Raw genomic sequence first — 18,590 nt, 5'->3', positions numbered from 1 at the left:
TCACTATGTTGAACATCTGTTAATCATTGCCATTTTTGCCCTAATTTTCCCACAGGTGTTTTAGCTCATGCAAAAGAAAAACTGAAACTAAAATCTCTCTTTCCACACATTCACAGAGTGTTTATTCATAGTCTGAAATGATACTGCTGACCACATTGCTTCCTGTATATGTTGATATATGTTATTCATCTTAATGATTAACATTTAAAAATAATACAGTGAGAAAAATACCCCCTTAAGGATTGAGCAAAGCGCAAATGATAAATTCTTCATTACACACATTGTATTTAACCATCTTATAATTGGAAGATGATTCAATTACCTGAAGAGATAAATAAGTAATTACTGAATGATTTTAATATGTTTGGGGTCTGGAGACTTCAGTGGGATTCCTATGATACTTTGTGGCCATGAGAGCCTGCGAATGACAGTCACATCCTAATAAAGATGATATTCAGAACCAAATACAGTTTTGGAACTGAGACGATCCTTGGAGATGGATCATGCGGTCTCTCTGTACTGAGGATGAGGAACATGGATTCCCAGAGTTTGGGAGCCAGGCAAGGCCAATGCATGGGCTTTACAGCCACATAAACTTGAACTTGAATTGCATCCTTTGCAGTAATTCAGGGTATATCCATGGGTGACGTGCTTAACTACTCTGAGTGTCAGTTTCCCCCGAGATAAAACATGGTGATACTTAGAGTTGGGGTGAAAATACAAAAGAAGGGTATGTACCAAGCCCTGAGTAGACTGCCCGGCACTAGAAAACTCAAGCACCTGGTCAAGGATAATCCTTACTGCCATGACCTAATTTTATGTAATCTGTATGTGATAGAACCAGGATTTGGACCAGGTCTACCCAACACCAGGCAATGAGTGAACTTTGCGCCTCTAACGCTGACCTCTGGTGGCTCTCCATTTCTCCAGAAGCAGAGAATCAGGCATTGGAGCAGTTCTAAGATTTCCACCCACCCTTAGAGAATGTCATGGTCATCCATGTGGGACCCTATTCGCTGCATGCTTTAACCTTTGAATTTGGTATTAGAGCAGGCAGCAGCATGAACAGTGACCATTTGGGCATCTCTGCTGTGTATCTGGCGCCTGAGCAGAAGTGGTTATTACCCCAAACTTACGCTCTGTTCCAAGTGTAGGAATCCGAGAATAAGAACTGTGATTCAGGAGGTCTTTTAATACTTCCTCTTCCATTCTGTGTGATTTCCACAGACATGGCATAATTCCTGTGATTTGATTTGAAACTAGAGACCAGCTCAGTGCCGAGTGATGAGATCTGAACGGGGACTAAAATATGCTTGAATTAATTTGCATAATAGAATCCAATTGGTTACAAAGCTGTGTTTGTTGAAGTGGAGACTGGAGCCCCTCAGCGCCCCCAGCAAGGGGACACTGCATGGGCAGAATGGATTTTCGAGTTCTGGTGTGGGCCTCTGTAATATTCTTAATGCAATGATAATGTGTCTTAAACTGTAAATTAGCTCACTGGAAATGAAAAGAACAGGTCAGCCCGTCTGATCCTTCCCGCTCTGTGGGGAGGAGAAAGCTGTAAACCCAAAGCCGCTTGCTTTCTGCTAAGCGCTTTCGTCTTTCTTTCTCTACCCGATAACAATTTCCAGCAGGAGTCCAAATATACTTAAACACCCGTATATGTCATTTTCTTTTACGGAGACAAAAGCAGGCACAGCGAGGGTTTTATGCTCACGGCACAGTAGCTTATGACGGGCTATCTGCTCTCAAGATAGAAGGGCGTGCCTTGCACTTAGAGCTGGCGGTTTTGCAAATCCATTTTTCCGTTCTGTTATTACTCCCGTGACTTTCAACAACATTTATTTTTCCTTCCAAGCAATATGCTCCAATCATAAAATAAAGTCCTCCTATATGTTTTAGTGGAACTCCAGTGCTTAGGCATCCTGGCGTACTGTTAGTGCTTTAAAGGAAGGATTAGTCAAAAACCGCCTTGGGGATCTTTAATAAAACCAGTTGGAACATTGATATATTTCCCTAATTATTACCGACGTCAAGGTCTTCTTAGGAGGGCAGCCTCCTATTAATTTTCATGCATGATTCCTGCAAACTCTGCCATTCAATATATCAATCAGATCTCTAGATTTCAGAAGCATTTCTTTAAAAAAAAAAAATCTCCCTGAACACATCATTTTTAACCTATATATTTAGAAAATTTGAAACATTTAAAAATAAATAGCAAAAATGAACTTTTCTTGAATGATGCTGTTTAAGGACCTGGTTGTACTGTGACTGTTGTGAGGGACTGATGTAAGTACCTTCTATTCATCTTAACTTTGATCATTGCTATAAAATACTTTATCTTCCTATTTCTGGGTTGCTTTTAATATTTTAGTCAGAGTATTACTCCTGTTCTCTCACCCCTGCCCCATCACCGGTGTCACCAAAACTTACATTGTTTTCATCATAAGACTGTTGTATGTGCGCCAGGATGTGTGTCTATATTTGATATGCAGCCTTCTCTTAGAGACGCATTATTACAATGGGGTTGTAAGGGGTAAGTCTTCAGGTCTTGGAACCAACCGGCCTGGGCTCATACCCAGCTCTTTCACATGCTGGCTCCATAACCACTGCCATGGGCAAGTTCCTTAATCTCACTGTGCCCCAGACTACATCCCTGTAAGATGGGGATAATACTACTTTGTAGGGATATTGTGAAAATGTAATGACTCCACTCACTGAAAGCAGTTAGGAGAGAGTTAGGCAGATAATAATGAACAAATGTTAATTATTATTATTATTATTTTCATCGTAAACATATTATTAATGGACATCAAGTCCTGCTATTGGTTTACTTTAGGTGGCTTCCACACGTTACTGTTTTTTTTTTTTTTTTTTTTTTTTTTTATCATAGTGTCCATATCATTTCCTTGTGAACATCAAACAAATGGCAAGAATTGGTATTAATTACTTATTAAGAATACAGACTCCAGCCCTAGCTGGTATGGCTCAGTGGATTGAGTGCTGGCCTGCAAACAAAAGGATTGCTGGTTCAATTCCCAGTCAGGGCACATGCCTGGGTTGCAGGCCAGGCCCCCAATTGGGAGTGCTCAGGAGGCAACCACACATTGGTGTTTCTCTCCCTCTCTTTCTTCCTCCCTTCCCCTTTCTCTAAAATAACTAAGTAAATAAGTAAATAAATAAAATCTTAAAAAAAAAAAAAAAAAAAAAACAGACTCCAGAGCCAGATGTTATGGGTTCAAGTTCTAGCTCTGCTATTTATCAGAAGCATAACCTTGCCTAAGTTGCATAAGTTATCTGGACCTCAGTTTCCTCATTCATTAAAATAAGAATACTAGTAGTATCTATTCATAGTTTGTTATAGATATTAGATGAGTTACCATTTGTAGTTTTTAGAACAATAACTATAAAAAGCTTTTGCTAAGTAAATTTTTAATTCTGAAATTGAATAATTTAAAAAATCATATCTTAAAATTAATCTTATATTTACCTGAAATTGATCATTAAAATAACTTTATATATCACCTAGTCACAGAAGCACTTATAAATAATGGGCCTGATGAATGACTTTTAAAAGCAAGTTGGTTTTGCTGGTATTTCCAACAGAAGAAAATAGACGATTTCATCTTTCCAACAAAGGGTTTGTTATTTATTGGTCATGTGGAAGCTCTTTAGTTCATTAGTATCAAGCTGGAATGTTTTTTACAAAGGATAAGAAAAAAGTTGTCATCTAGTTGCAACACTTTTAGCGTCAGAAATAATTGTGCTTTATAGCAAAATGGCAGCCAGAAGAAAAAGGTGCAGAAATATCAACTTTAATTAAACCCTTTATTTCTAAGACATTTCACAGTTTATATGCAAGAATAATGTATCACCATGTGAATGAATGCTTAATACTTGTCATGGTGTAAAATGGGCAAGGATCTTCCTGCACCATATGTTCTTTTCTTTCTATTTCTTCTTAAGTTTCTATGGTGGCAATATCGAACTTGAACTTGGAGTATGTAGTTCAAATCATACTTCATCCTTTGTTGAACGGCCTGCTTTGAAAGGCTTACTCGCTGGACAGATCACCATGAATAAAAGGGTGAAATGGAATTCCAAGCCAGTTTATCTGCTTTCCCAATCCAGGTGTATTCCACCATGCCAAGATCCATATTCCTGCCTCCCGTTACCCCTACCACTTCATCTAAACTAGTTAGCAAAGAATTAGATGATGGTTTCTAGCTGTACGATACTCTGGGCTCTCACCACTTCCATTTAAAGCCCCTGGTGCTGAAATGAAGTGTCATCCTCAATATCAATGTGTCATCCTCTATGCCCAACGATTTTCTGAGAGTCCCTCACATCGGTGGCAGGGCTGGTAGTGGGGATTGTCTGGTCCTGGGAACTAGGACTCCAACTAGTGTCTGGGTGGCGCTTCCCTGGAGGAGACAATGATTGTCCAGAAGAAAGCGTGCGGTACTTAGAGAGGAACACAAGCAATGGAAGTTCCTTAGGGGAGAATTAAGTTTCCAGCACCAGAAAGACTAAGTCCAGGGAGGAAGCCCAGGAACCTGACGCAGAAGTTAAGGACAAGAGGGAAGAAGCAGCGTGCTGCGAAGAGGACTGGGGTAACTACAGATCAGAAACCTGCAAGGGTCGTAGAAAGGTGTTAGCAGCTCATCCTTCCTGTTGATGGGTAGCCAGCACAGCTGGGTTCCAGGAACAAGCCATTTGGATTGGTTGGTAGGGCATGCTGTTTTATTTTGCTTCTCCTGGTAGGAAAGAGCTTATAAAGTATCCTTTGACACCCTGCCAGGTTACAGTAGGATCTTCAGCTTCTTGGGTGGACCTTTGACCAACAAAAGCAAAGCTTGCCCACTGAATCAACACCATAGCCTTCAATGACCCACTAAGGAGAACTTGACCCCTGATTTTACTGACAGCTGTTTCAGGGACCATCAGTGGTTCTTCAGGATCTTCCCTGACCTCCCTTATCTAACATCATTCATTGTTGCTTTCCTCCTTCCTTATACTCCAGCGACACTGGATGTCTGAGGACCTGCTGTGCTTTAGGACATGCTGTTTCTTCTGCATGGACATCCCATCCTCTCCCTTCTTTTCTTATCATGGGAACTCTCACTTCAAGGTTGATCCCTGCCATCCTGTCCTCTAGGAAGTGTCCCTTCACTGTCCCCACCGTCTGCCATCTCCATTCCCAGTCCCCATCTATCATATGTTCCTCTCCTGGACTCCTGTGATGCCCTAAGTTTGTCTACTACAAAAACATACCCAAGCACAATTATGATCCATAATATAAGTATGGAGTGCTTCCTGTGTGCCAGGCATTGTGCTGAGACTTAGGGCCTTGACTCATTTAATCCCCTTGTCCACCCTTGTAGTGAGTTTGAGTCTTACTGTCATTACAAAAATGAGCAAGCTGAGCTCAAAGAAGTCAATTAGCTTACCCCAAACCCAAAGCCGGTAAGTGGTAGAACTGACCCTTGGACACGGGCAGCTGGCTTCTGCAGCATGTGCGTTTTACCCTCATGTAGACCTCGAGGGCTTCTTTGTGTGCGTGTTCATCTCACCCACCGCGTGGTACACTGTGAGAGAGGAGAGGCCATTACTTATTGCTGCTGCCTTGGTACCAGAGTGAAATGCTCACATGGTCCAACGTGGGTCAAAAATGAGGGATAGAGTTGAGATGACGTGGGGACGGAGTCCACAGCTAACGTGACCTTTTTCTCTGCCTGCAGGAGCCACCTGGGGAAGTAGGAAGCCCTGACGTGATGTGCTCGGCGAGCAGAGACAGTCCATTCCAAGAGAGGTCTGTGTGACGCGTCTGGGAGGCCACCGCTGGCCAGGCTGCCGCACGGTTGGTGGAAGGGGCGACAGCTGCATTCTCCTGTGCCTACCACGTAACCAAAAATGAGGGAGAACTACTGTTTACAAGCTGCCCTGGTGTGCCTGGGCATGCTGTGCCACAGCCAGGCCTTCAGCACTGAGCGGAGGAGCCACCTGCGACCCTCGTTCCACGGGCACCACGAGAAGGGCAAGGAGGGGCAGGTGCTGCAGCGCTCCAAGAGGGGCTGGGTCTGGAACCAGTTCTTTGTGATCGAGGAGTACACCGGGCCGGACCCCGTGCTCGTGGGCAGGGTAAGGCTGCCCTTATTCCATCGTGATTGCTCTCCCTCCACCCCCATAGTAGAGTATCGCCAAGGAAAACCTAGGAGAGAAGACACTCATGGTCTGGCCACAAAACTCTCGTACCTCCATCCTTCCAGCCTTTCTTTTTTTAATTCATAGACTTATCCATGTTGAGAACACTTCTGTTTTCCACTCAGTATTATATGATCAAAGCTATGTTTTTTATTGGCTGCATAATAGTCTACTGAATGGAAATGGTGATTACTTGTTTAACCGTTCTCCAGTGGGGCCGTTTCCCCAACCCCAACTCAGATGCCATTTCTCAAAACCCTCTCTACCTCTTTTATCATAGCTTTCCTTGCTGTATGGCATGTGTTTACTTATGAGTCTGCCTCCCTCACTGGAGCCTCAGCTGCCTGCCATCAGGAACAGAGTCATCCTTGGGCTCCCAGGCCCCGGTACTAAAGCCCAGCTTTGGGGAAGCCTCTGTAAATATCTGATGAGGTGAATGGATGTATAAGAGTGGGTGGGGTTCTGTCCACTTTGGTTTAGGCATGGCAAAGCTCAAGGGGAATGGCCGGGAAGTCCCGGCACTATTCAGATTCTGCATTCTCTGTGTGTCTCCTCCAAAACAGTTCAAGGGGAGAAAGAGTCCGAAATATATTTGAGACACTGACTGCCCACTATCAGTTGCGATAAAACATGCAGCTGTCTTCCAGAGAGTAGTGACATTAACTACATGGAGATAGGGGTCCACGTCCCTAAGAACAGAAAGCCTACGTACTTTGTGCAGGTACAGAGCCAGGCGAATGATACACGAGGGTAAAGTGTCCCTGACCTCAAAGGGGTCTTACCTGAGCAATTAAAGAAACTAAACCGAGGAGTAGGGTAATGACAAAATTCAGTACAAGTGATTTTGAATTTACATGGTGACCTTTGGGAGGTATGAAAGGAGGTTTCATGGAGACCGTGATAATAACTTGTGACCCGAAAGATGAGCAGGAGGGCAAAGGGACGAGAACAGATAGATTGGCGATGCTAATTTCTAAGCCTCATACATTCCAACAGGATTATCTCAGCTGCTTCTGAACGTCAGAATCCACCATTCCCTATTTATAAAATGAACATATTTGGAGGAGATTCATATTATTGTCTCAATAATATTGTTTAAGTTTGGGAGTTTTTTTTAAAGAGATGTACTAAGAAATTTGTTCATTTATACCCAAAATGAAAAGATTATACCCAAGATAGAAGTCAGCATGGGAAATGGGACCCCAAGGAAATCACCGGCATATAGAATTCCCTATGTGGGGGGGGGGGGGGGGGGGATGGACTCTATGCCCAGAGAGGAAGAGGGGACTTCAGCTGTGTGGATTGAACAATGGGGAGAGCTGCACATGAAGTGTCCTGAGCAAACAGAACATCTGCCAGGGGACTTCGTAAATGGGTAACAGCACGCATGTTTATGGGGGGTGGCTGCAGAAGAGACAGGACCTGAGAGCCATTCCGGCATCTCTGGCACAAGCAGTTGTCATGCCCACTAAATGGAAGCACAAGGGAAAGGGGGGAAAGTAGTGTAGTGAGTGACGTTTGAAATCTAGGCACCCAGAGATGAGTCTTCTCTCAGGTTGGACGGAGGGAAGGAAATCAAGTGGTTGGATCCTGTGGCTCTTCCTTCCAACATATTGCTGAGCTCTGGTTTCCAACGAATGGAGGCAACCCCAGGTGACTGCTTCCCTACTGACTTGGATCTGATGACGCTCAAGGTTGAGTGATTAAAGATGCTCCAAGAAGTACAATTGGGCAAAGCGAGGGCTTTCGGATTTCTTGCAGGAAGCAGAGTCCGTCACACTGTGCTGTGCGGAGCCGGGGGGCGGGGGTGGGGTGGGGGCAGCCGTCAGTCTGCAGAGTCAGGGATCCACTGTGCCCGCCTCAGCTCCCGGATCCCGTGGTAGCCCTGAGTAGTTTCCCAGATTGCTTTGCTGTGTCACACCTAATAAATATTGCTGTCACCTGTACAGGTCATCTTTGTTGGCAAGAAGAGAAAAAAGGACTTTATTTGTGACTTTGAAATTGGAAAACAAGAAAAATTATGAGCACTATATTTAAAATTTTTTCAGTGTTTGGGTTGATCATGAAATAATGTCTATTTAATTCCCAAGAGTCTTGCCAAACTCGCAGTGCACTGACAGGTGTCCCCCTTAGCTGAGATATTTGGTGCTTCACTGAGGTGTTGCAAATCAATTAAACGTTTTTTTGAAAAACTGAATTGATAGAAAAAAATTTCTAAAAGCACTGTGTTCAATCTTGGACAAGCTCTCAAGGCTTTGGTTTCATAATAATAATAAGATGGCATTGATAATAAGTATACAATAATATAGTATAATAATATATTATTATATAATAACGAGCTAAAGCCTTTCCGTTTAGGCTGGGTTTTCTCCTGTTTTTATCATACAGGAGGCAGAACTGAGGACTTTTTCCCTGTCAGCTGCTCTTGAACCCTGTGAGAATGGTGAAAAGAATGCTCATCTTTTCCCACAAAGGGCACAGTGAGGGCAGAGGGATTCAGATTAAGAGGAAAGCTGCAGAAAAGGAAGCTGGACAACAGGGAGCCTGAGGTTGTTGTTACAGGAAAGTCAGACGTGCTGTTTCGGGGAGAAGAGCCACAGGGGGAGGCGGGAGGGAGGGGACCCGGATGCTTTCCGAGCCTCGCCAAGTGTGGATGGAGGCAGGTACCATAACTTCTCTGGACTGTGTCAAAGGAGCGGGGTGGGGGGAAACCTACGGGTTTTTAAGATGCTTCCTGGGGTCTGAGAAGCTGCATCTGTCTCAGACCATCCTGCCCGCCCTGCTTCCTCATTCCCCAGGTGCCACCGAGCAGGTCTTCTGGAAAGATCTAATCAATGAATTTGTAGAAACAAAGTCCTGGAAACAGTTTTAGTGTCTTTTGGAAGAAAGCTGCTAAAACAAATGATACTCATGTCCATACAGTAGATAGATGAGGTCAATCTGTATGTTCCAATGTGAAGGGGTCCCCCAAAAGTATTCTTAGAGGAAAACAGAGGTGAAGAGTGATGTGTGCATTGTGGCTCTTTGTTGCATAAAAATAAAGCATTTATGTGTCTGTAGAGATATTCTTGAATATGCATAGAATATGCCATAGAGGATTCATAGGAAACTGGTAAAAACACCTGTGTGTGAACAGGGAAAATGAAGCGATGGGAATCAGGACTGAGAAAACTTAAGTTATTGCAAAGATATTCATTTTTAAATTATTTATAATGTGCATTTATTTTTTTCAGAATAACTCCATTAATGATATGCCTGTGTATGTATTTTGTATGTGTGCCTGTGGGTGGGGAGGAGGGAGAGAGAGCATGAAACTTAGAATTTTAAAAAATTCAGAATTCAGGTTTGAGCCCTGGCTTCACAGCTGCCAGCTGCATGACCTTGGCCAAGGCAGCTGTCTTGTCTAATATTCCATTTTCTCATTTGTAAAATGGAGCAGGCATGTCTCCCTCTCATCATGTGTGTGTGTGTGTGTGTACATGGCATGTTGTAGCACACAGCGTGTGAGTGGATCTCTTTCCCATGCAGCCTTCATGGAATTACATATCTCAATTTCTCCTTTTCTAGCTTCATTCCGACATTGACTCTGGTGATGGGAACATTAAATACATTCTCTCAGGTGAAGGAGCTGGAACCATTTTTGTGATTGATGACAAATCAGGGAACATTCATGCCACCAAGACATTGGACCGAGAGGAGAGAGCCCAGTACACGCTGATGGCTCAGGCAGTCGACAGGGACACCAACCGGCCGCTGGAGCCACCGTCGGAGTTCATCGTCAAGGTCCAGGACATTAACGACAACCCGCCTGAGTTCCTGCATGAGACCTATCATGCCAACGTGCCCGAGAGGTCCAACGTGGGTGCGTATGGCAGGGAGACCCATTCTGCCTTCGAGGCTGGCGCCCCTGTGGCTGGGCGGGCCAGAGTCCATCCTCCCAGAGCAGGACGTAGAACTTACACTGCATTTTCTGTGGCAGAATAACAGATAAAAATTTTATCTGTGTAGTCTCAGATATTTAAAATGAACATGAGATTTTAAAATCTAAACTTATAAAATATGAGGGGGTGTGGAGGAGTGGGAAGAATATGATCGAATCCAGGTCATCCTGGCTCTGGCGCTTATTAGCTGTGTGATTGGTTGTTCTCTTAGCCTTGGTATCTACCTCTCTAAGATGGGAATAACAGTTTTTAGTCTTTTAGGATTGGAGATCATACGTGTCAGTCACTAGTGCATGTTGATGTTCAATTGGTATTAGTAGTGGCAATATGTGTTGCGTGTAGGCATTGTGCTAATTAATGATATACATGGACTATTGCATTTAATTTTTGCGGCAATTCATCTTTGCAATGAGGCAGGTCCTATTTGACATATTTTGCAGATGAGAAATCCAAGCTAGAAAAAGGTTAACTTACTTATCCAAGGTTACCTGACCTATTAAGTGAACTGGAATACATACTTAACCATGACACCATCACCATCTATTAGAATAATTCAGAAGTAGGCCTTTCTTTTCATCATGCATTGAGACATACTGCATTGTTGCGGCCTGATTCCTTGAAGGACCCTTCAGCTAGCCACCTTCTCCTGGCAGTAACTTCCATTTAACTTCGTAGAATGCATGTAGTTGTGGTCATTTGAGAAACTTGTCTCATATTAAGAACAGTTTCTCTTTCAGACAGTGAGCAGGGCTGTTTGATCAGGGAGTGAGTCTGGTTCCATGAAGCAGAGATTAGGAGCTCAAATGAATTTAAAGGTCACCAGGGTCAAGCCACCAGTTTTACAGATGAGAGAAACTCAGCACCAAGAATGGGAATCGATCAACGCACTCAAGAAAGTTAGATGTAGACGTCACCCAGGAACATTAAGCTCCTTCCACGTTGCCTATAGAGCTTATGATGCTAAACAAATAAAGTCTCCTTAGCCTCCTCCGGGTAAAGTCAAACCCTTCTCGTGCTTGACGAAAGCCAGGCGGGGCCACTCTTGCCACCTTCTCCACCCTTTTTGCCCTGCCCAGTCCCCTAGTCTTGCAGCAGCCACCTGGGGATTTTAATGAGAAACAACACACATCAAATATTAAAACATTCAAGAGGAGACAGTAGTGTCAACAGCTGAGCTGGGGGGGGGGGAAGCCAGTCACCCCAAAGGATCCTCCAGGGGGATTTTTGCTGCGCCCACCTTTGGGTGCTCCTCGATGCTAAGGAGTACCACCCAGCTGTCCTCTCTAGGCCTGTGAGGGTCGTGTGTTGTCAGACAGGTCTGGGTTCGTACCATGGTCAGGCCTCTGACCAGCCAGGTGAATTGGGCAGCTTCTTATATCTTTCTCAGTTTTCATTTTATCGTTGATAAAATGAGGATAATGTAAACCATGGTGAGGGCTAAACAACACAGGTGTAACATGCAGAGAGTTTGGTGGATTTAGTGGCATTCTAGATGCAAATTAAGCATACAAACGAATAATTTCCCAAGCTGTACCATGAGCATAGAAAACAGAGCCTATTTTCCTTTATAAATCCCCACTACCTGGAAGAGCACCTAGAGTAGATGTGGGAAGTCGTTCACCTGGAAAAGGAACTACAGAAGAGGAGTCAGAAGAAAGGGAGATTTACTTTTACACCAGGTGGGAACCTTGTACGTTAAAGGGTTGTTAGAGGCTGTGCTCATGGGCCCCCCTGCCTCACACGTGGACCCTTGTCCCTCTGCTGACAATGCCATGGAAAGAACTTGGGTTTGGCTGTTGGATGGAGGTTAGACTCTTGACTCCAGCAATAACCCAGTTTTCAAAACAGATTGCAAAACTTCATCTCTCTCATACCCAATATCTCACAAGTGCAATGGATATTACAAAAATACCAGGCAGAGGGGCACTGGCAGCATACACAGGGTGTGTCCAAATAGCGCCTGGCACCGGGAATTTGAGGGTCACTGACTCTCTCCCTCCGGCATCTCTGCCCCCTTCTGAAGCCCAGCAATTCACGCCCTCGAATACTTGTGACCATCAAGAAACAGAAGTTTTTCTAGAAAAAACACAATCTCATTTTCCTGCAATTCCCTGGTTTCCTTTCGTTCTGACCCACAGATGCTCACCTTACACTTCAGCAGATGTCTGCTGGAGGTTTGTGTTGTGTGACTGCTAGACCCGTTAGTGGTGGGCAGATGCAGCTGTCATGGCAGGAGGGAGCAGCATTCTGTATGATATTTATAGCCATAAATTAATTAAAATGTAGTATTAGCAGCCATTTTATTCCATGCAAAGCAACAATAAAATGATGTATTTATTGCTCTGCTACAGATGGAAGACTGTATTTTGTCCTTTCACGAAAAGCAATTCATCATTAATTATCCTTTATTATACTCTTTTGGAAGATTTTTATTTAATTATTTGATAGGTTGAACATTTTAATTGTATGGGTCTTAGAATGTTTTGCAATACTGTTCATAGTATTATTTTAACTACCAAGCAGAGCAGGATGTATGAATATAAAAAATTCATTTTTAAGGTATGGGAATTAAGAGGGAAGGATGCAAGGGAGGGAGATTATTTTGCATTTCAACCCCAGGAAAACAAAAGCAACGCTAAATAATCGCTCCTCAGCTTCTCATTTTAGGGTGAAGCTTTATATATGAGGGTAGGATTTGAAAAGCTGAGGGACTGTTGCTAATGAATTTATTTCACTTTTAAGGAACATCAGTGATCCAGGTGACAGCTTCAGACGCAGATGACCCCACCTACGGAAACAGCGCCAAGTTAGTGTACAGCATCCTTGAAGGACAGCCCTACTTTTCGGTGGAAGCACAGACAGGTACCGTGAAATGTCTCTGTGATTTGTGACACATTGTGAGTAAGGAGCCCAGAGCTGTTCACTCAACCTAGTTGATTCTCTCTTTTCTCAAAAGGGATTCCTTAGAGGGTGGCTGCGAATACGGGATGCTCTGCACGTGCCTGGCATCCAATGAGCCATATTTATTATTGTTTCTGTCTGTATCCCACCATGGCATAGTAATACAGATAATCTTAAAACAGAACTTTTATCTGAAAATTGTAATGTAGAAGTCAACTTAAGTTTAAGAATTGATCTTAAAATATTTAAATTTTATCATAAAATTCACCTGTGGATCCAAATTAAGGAGACAACAGATCTTGAGGGCCAACATAAAAACTGGCAGCTCCCCAGGCCACGGTGCAGAGTGGTGGGCGGGGCTGCTAGTGCTCAAGGAAGTTTGGGAGGCTGCACATTCCAGTCTCAAGGTTGTGCTGACAGATGCCCAGAGGGCATTAGCATCCAGAAAGAAGTTTCTGCTCCTTTCTTACAGGAAACAGACAGCAAAGAGAGTGGACAAATATAACAACCCAAACCAAAATGTTTCCCTTCCATTATACCAAATCTGATTGGAAGATCCTTTTATTAGAATACACACTAAAATCCTGGGAAACTGCTCGTCCACAATATTACCCCCTAAACCCTTTCTTTTTCTACAGTATGCCCCGTGTATTTGAAAGATGTTCACAAATAATTCACATTTATTGCTATGGTTAAAATTTATCAATTTATCTATGCTTTTATGTATATACGTAGTCTGCCGATCAGCTAGTTTGCTCATTTACTTGGTATTATTTCCGCTTACCTGTGTCATCATTTATTTGTAGCCACTTTGCTTCAGATCACACTTTATGGGGCTACTTCCTTTGGGTGCATAAAAAGCATTATATTGAGCCCTTCCAGCTTAACCAAGGATGAATGTGTGATTTAATCTTGGCTTTTTAGATGTTCAAAACTGGAGGGGGGATTCTTTTTGCAAACTTCTTTGTTTTAGGGACTCCTAATTTGAGCCTGCCAAATTATTTACAGATCAGGGAAACGAAGCCCAGTGAGTTCAAGGGTGTTTCTAAGAAACATGCAAACATTGGGGTGGGGGGGTGAGAGAGGGATAAGGGCTCATGTCTTCCACAGTTGCTCTTTGTGTGTCCATTACAAATGTTGCCATATGTGCAGAAAGAAAAGGCTTGCACATGTTCCCAAGAGATTTAAGTGAGCCTGGCTTTTATATAAATCAGGGATCATGTCAAATTAAATAAATTATCATTGTTATTGGTGATAGGTAATAATAGAGTAATTGTTTGTATAAGCACTATGTATATTTTTAACCCATCTGGTACACCCTTCTAAATTTTAATATTAACATTTTGATGTATTGCGTGAAATATATGCCTTCTGCTTTTAACCTAATATGGAACATAGAAATGTTTCTAAGAATTGCATGCAGGGATAGAATTTTTTTAATTTAATTTAATTTATTTTTTAGAGAGAGGGGAAGGTCGGGAGAAAAAGGGAGGGAGAAACATTTATCAGTTGCCTCTTGCATTGCATGTGCTTCACCTGGGGACGGCCGACACCTAGGCATGTGCCCTGACTGGGAATCGAACCACCAACCTTTTGCTTTGCTGGATGATGCCCAACCGTCTGAGCCACACTGGTCAGGGCCAGGGATAAACTTTTAGAAGTCCAAAAGCATGGTTTTAGTCAAGGACACCCTTGCAAGAGTCTCTCAAATGCTTCAGTGTTTAGGATGTTTAAGTGTTACACGTGAGAATACGAGGTTATACGTGCATTTGAAATGTAATATGTAAACATATAAAAATTTAAAGCTATATCAATAATTACGACAGTTTGTTGGAAAGCACATCTGTCTATATGATGCTCCATGTGTGGCTGCTGTGGGCTACAATTATCACGGTGAAGTAACTCTTCTGTGTGGCTCCATGTGTGGCTGCTGTTTCGTTCATGTTCGTGTCCCCTGGGCCTGGAACTGTTTTTGTTAAGCTCTTGTGATATATGGATACCTGAGATGTTTCCTGCTTCCCTGCCCAGGTATCATCAGAACGGCCCTTCCCAACATGGACAGGGAAGCCAAGGAGGAGTACCACGTGGTGATCCAGGCTAAGGACATGGGCGGACACATGGGTGGACTCTCGGGGACAACCAAAGTGACGATCACGCTGACCGATGTCAACGATAACCCACCCAAGTTTCCACAGAGTAAGTAGGTGGGCTTGGCTTTCACTTCTCAGCAGTGCCGCAGCCAGCTTCTGCTCTGACCCATTCCTGCTGTACTCCGCTTGGAAGAAAAAGTCTAGAACAGTGGAGGCTCTCTATATGGTTCTTGCAAAAAAAAAAAAAAAAAAAAAAAAAGCAGCAGCCACAACCACCAAAAAACAAGTTTAAACGGAATAGACCCGGTAGGGGAAACCAGAGACCTAAAAGGTCCCCCAACCCTGGAAACAGCAAATCTGCTTTGCTAGGTATTGTCCTGGATGCTAGTGATGTCATCTAGCAGCTAACGAACCTGTCTTGGACTCAGTGTTCTCATTTCTAACATGGGTATAACAGTACCCAGATTAGTTATCTGTGCTCTATAGGAGACCACCCAGAACCTTTGTGGCTTAAAGCGATCATCATTTATTTTTGTCCTAAGTCTACAATGTGGACCAGAGTTGGAGGAGATTGCTTGTTTCTGTTTCCAGAGCATCAGCTGGGGACACTTCACTGGGCCTTGGGGGGGGGGGGGTCTCCTTGCACTGCGGCTCACTCCCACGGCTGGCGGGGTGGTGGTGGCTGTCAGTTCTTGTCCATGGGGGCCTCTCCATGGAGTGGCTTGGATAGGTTCTGAAAGTGACACCCCCAGAGACACCAAGCAGAAACTGTACTGCCTATTGTGACCCATAGCATCATCCCCACTATAGTGTTAAGACGACCCAAATTTAAATGGATTCTTATAGACCCCACCTTTCAATAGTAGGACTGGCAAAGTCAAGTTAAGGAGAAAGCATGGGGGATAGGAGATGTTGTTTTGACCATTTTGGGAGAAAACAGGTTTTCATAGGATCTAATTAATAGGATGTTGTTAGAACTAAATGAGCTAGTATAAAATTTTACAGTGATATCTGGCATAAGTTGTCAACAAATGTTAGCCATGATTAGCATCTAATTAAGGGATTATGTCTGTCCTTCTACAAAATTTATAGGATTGCTGAGGGAAATAAAAGAAAAATGGTTTGGTTAGGTTGCTCTTAATAACCGTAACTACAACTACCATCACTTGACGAATAGTCACAACTACTGCAAATCTCTCTAAGAACGTGCATTTCACAGGTAAAATTATAAAGGTTCAGTAAAGCGCCCAAAGAATGTAGCAAAGCTAGCATTTGAGCGCAAATCTATCTCCATATGTCTTGGTGTAGACGGAGGTACAGTATGATCATACCGAGGCTTGTTGCCAGTACACTTTCACCAGAACGGGTCTCCTTCATAGGTCAGCAGAGTACCTAGTAGAGCCTGGGAGGTTATTGCCAGAGAGTGACATTTTTCACAAGTGAGTGAACAAGGAAGGCAACCAGATACGGCCCCGCGAAGGCAACATGGTCCCTGAAAGGACTCCCAAGACGACTATGTAGGCAAGGAAGACAATGAGATAGAGGATTACAGGCAGCAACCATTTGTTCTGGAATCCCAGAAGAGATGGACAAAGACTGCTATGCCTGACCAGGCACAAAGTGCAGCGTCCCCGGTAAGCTTCGTGCTCATACAGCACTAAAAGCTGTGTGCTCTGTTATCCACACTGTGCAGCTGCCCGGTGCGCTAGAAGGACAGGCCAGGCAGGATTACAGTATCCGTCCGTTATCGCTGATGTTACGTTCTAGACCCTCCGAGATAAGTGAAAATCTGCGAAGTAGGAACCTTACATTTATTTTAGTATTTATATATATGTTAAGGTTTTATAAACCCTTCCCACACACTAATAAACCGTTCCCAGTCCCTTATTAACCTTATAGCAAAAAATCTGCGATAAATAATTAAATATAATATTTTTTGAAGTGCCGTGATATAGTGAGGCCGCGATACAGAGAAGGACCGCTGTATTAGCATGCAGCCCTCAATGCTTTTGCTCTCGTCCAGCCACATAGCCAAGATACATAGCTGCTGTGCAGTTACCAGTTTCATAGCCATGAACAAAAATGAGATTTGGAGAAAGTCAGCTCATAGCAGGGGTTTCTAAACCTTCACGTACATTGATAGTTATCCACAGACTTCCACTTCCCCTTTGTCCTTTAATATGGAGGGCGTGGCTTGATGATGTTGGATATGGGTCCAAACTGAAAGTATTCACAGCCAAATGATATACATAAATATAGACAGGGTCCTGGAACTGGAAAAGTCAATGTGAGGGGAAATGAACACTTAAAGGGATTGAGTAACTTGCCCCAAACTATTCAGCTTCCAATCCTTGTTTCTCCATGCTGTGTCATATAGAATATTTTTAAAATGTGGAAATGCCAGTAAGATTCATCTCCCGTCCCACTTCCTTACTGAATATCTTCCAGTGGCTTCCCACCACACCTAAACAAAACTTGTAAGACATCCCCTACAATGCCCCCCTTTTTTACGCAATTGGGCCCCAATCTACCCACGTACCCTTATTTTTTCACCAAAGGCTCCAGTCACCTGTCTTCCTGCTACTCTGTCTTCAGTAGGTTCCCCCCTCAGTGTCTCTGCCATTTGCTGTTGCCTTTGTGTGTCATTTTTATCTCCAAATGGTCACATGATTTGTCTTTCTCAGGCCCTTCAGGGGAGTTCAGGTGCCTCCTGAGGGATGTCCTCCCTGCCCAATATCCTACCATGTTTTTCTTCCTCCTAGCAATGACATTCGAGTGTGGGTCTATATTTCGTGTTTTCAGGGTCCCTCATTAAGGGAGCAATCCTGACGATTTCATTTACTCCTGAGTCTCCAGGGACTAGACAGTGACTGGCACATATTAAGCTCCCAATAAATATTAAATGCAGATACATGAAAGGTTCACATTATGGGTAAACTTTCCAGGTAAGCTATCATTTGATCAAAGAGTAAAGGAGGTGAAATAAGAGGGAAGTCAGATATAGAGTTAGAAGGGTCATGACCTTGAATGATAAAATTTGCATTTGATTTTTAAATAAATGTGGAATTGCAGCAGGCTTTTAAACAGAGGGTTTTTTTGCTCCCCCCACCCCCGCCCCGGGATTCTGGCCATGCCATCCTCCTAGACCATCCCAAAGACATAAAGAGAAGTCTTGGTTGTTTGAATGTGTAAAGATGACATGGCCCTCCATCAATTGCTGATAGAAAATATAACTGAGCATTCTTTTAATTCCTCACATGGGGCTGGTGACCCCACCATATCAACTTAGACCCCAGCATTGTTTCATCATTCTTTGTAGAACACATTTCTTTGACAAGCAGGCCATGCGGGATCTTCCTCCCATCCATTCACTTCTTTTCATGTTTTCAATCAATAGAAAGTTCAATTTCAAACCCTTTGAGAAATTTATTGGGATTCAATGGAATCTAAA

At 43.3% G+C, this 18,590-nt stretch overlaps 1 protein-coding gene across 3 annotated transcripts in view; it reads left to right on the top strand.

The window, feature by feature from the left end:
- Nucleotides 1–18,590, top strand: part of CDH11 (cadherin 11) — a 142,563-nt gene that overhangs the window by 89,583 nt on the left and 34,390 nt on the right. For all 3 annotated transcript variants that reach the window (XM_090261229.1, XM_090261230.1, XM_090261231.1), the window contains 4 exons: nucleotides 5,745–6,144; nucleotides 9,775–10,069; nucleotides 12,891–13,010; nucleotides 15,078–15,245. In XM_090261229.1, coding sequence (XP_090117355.1) covers nucleotides 5,917–6,144; nucleotides 9,775–10,069; nucleotides 12,891–13,010; nucleotides 15,078–15,245 — 811 coding nt within the window. In that variant the 5' untranslated portion in view covers nucleotides 5,745–5,916. The remainder of the gene's footprint in view (nucleotides 1–5,744; nucleotides 6,145–9,774; nucleotides 10,070–12,890; nucleotides 13,011–15,077; nucleotides 15,246–18,590) is intronic.

The sequence above is a fragment of the Furipterus horrens genome, unplaced genomic scaffold (assembly GCF_987537825.1).
Source record: "Furipterus horrens unplaced genomic scaffold, mFurHor1.1.pri manual_scaffold_13, whole genome shotgun sequence".
NCBI lineage: Eukaryota > Metazoa > Chordata > Mammalia > Chiroptera > Furipteridae > Furipterus > Furipterus horrens.
This window is presented reverse-complemented; position numbering and strand designations above follow the sequence as displayed.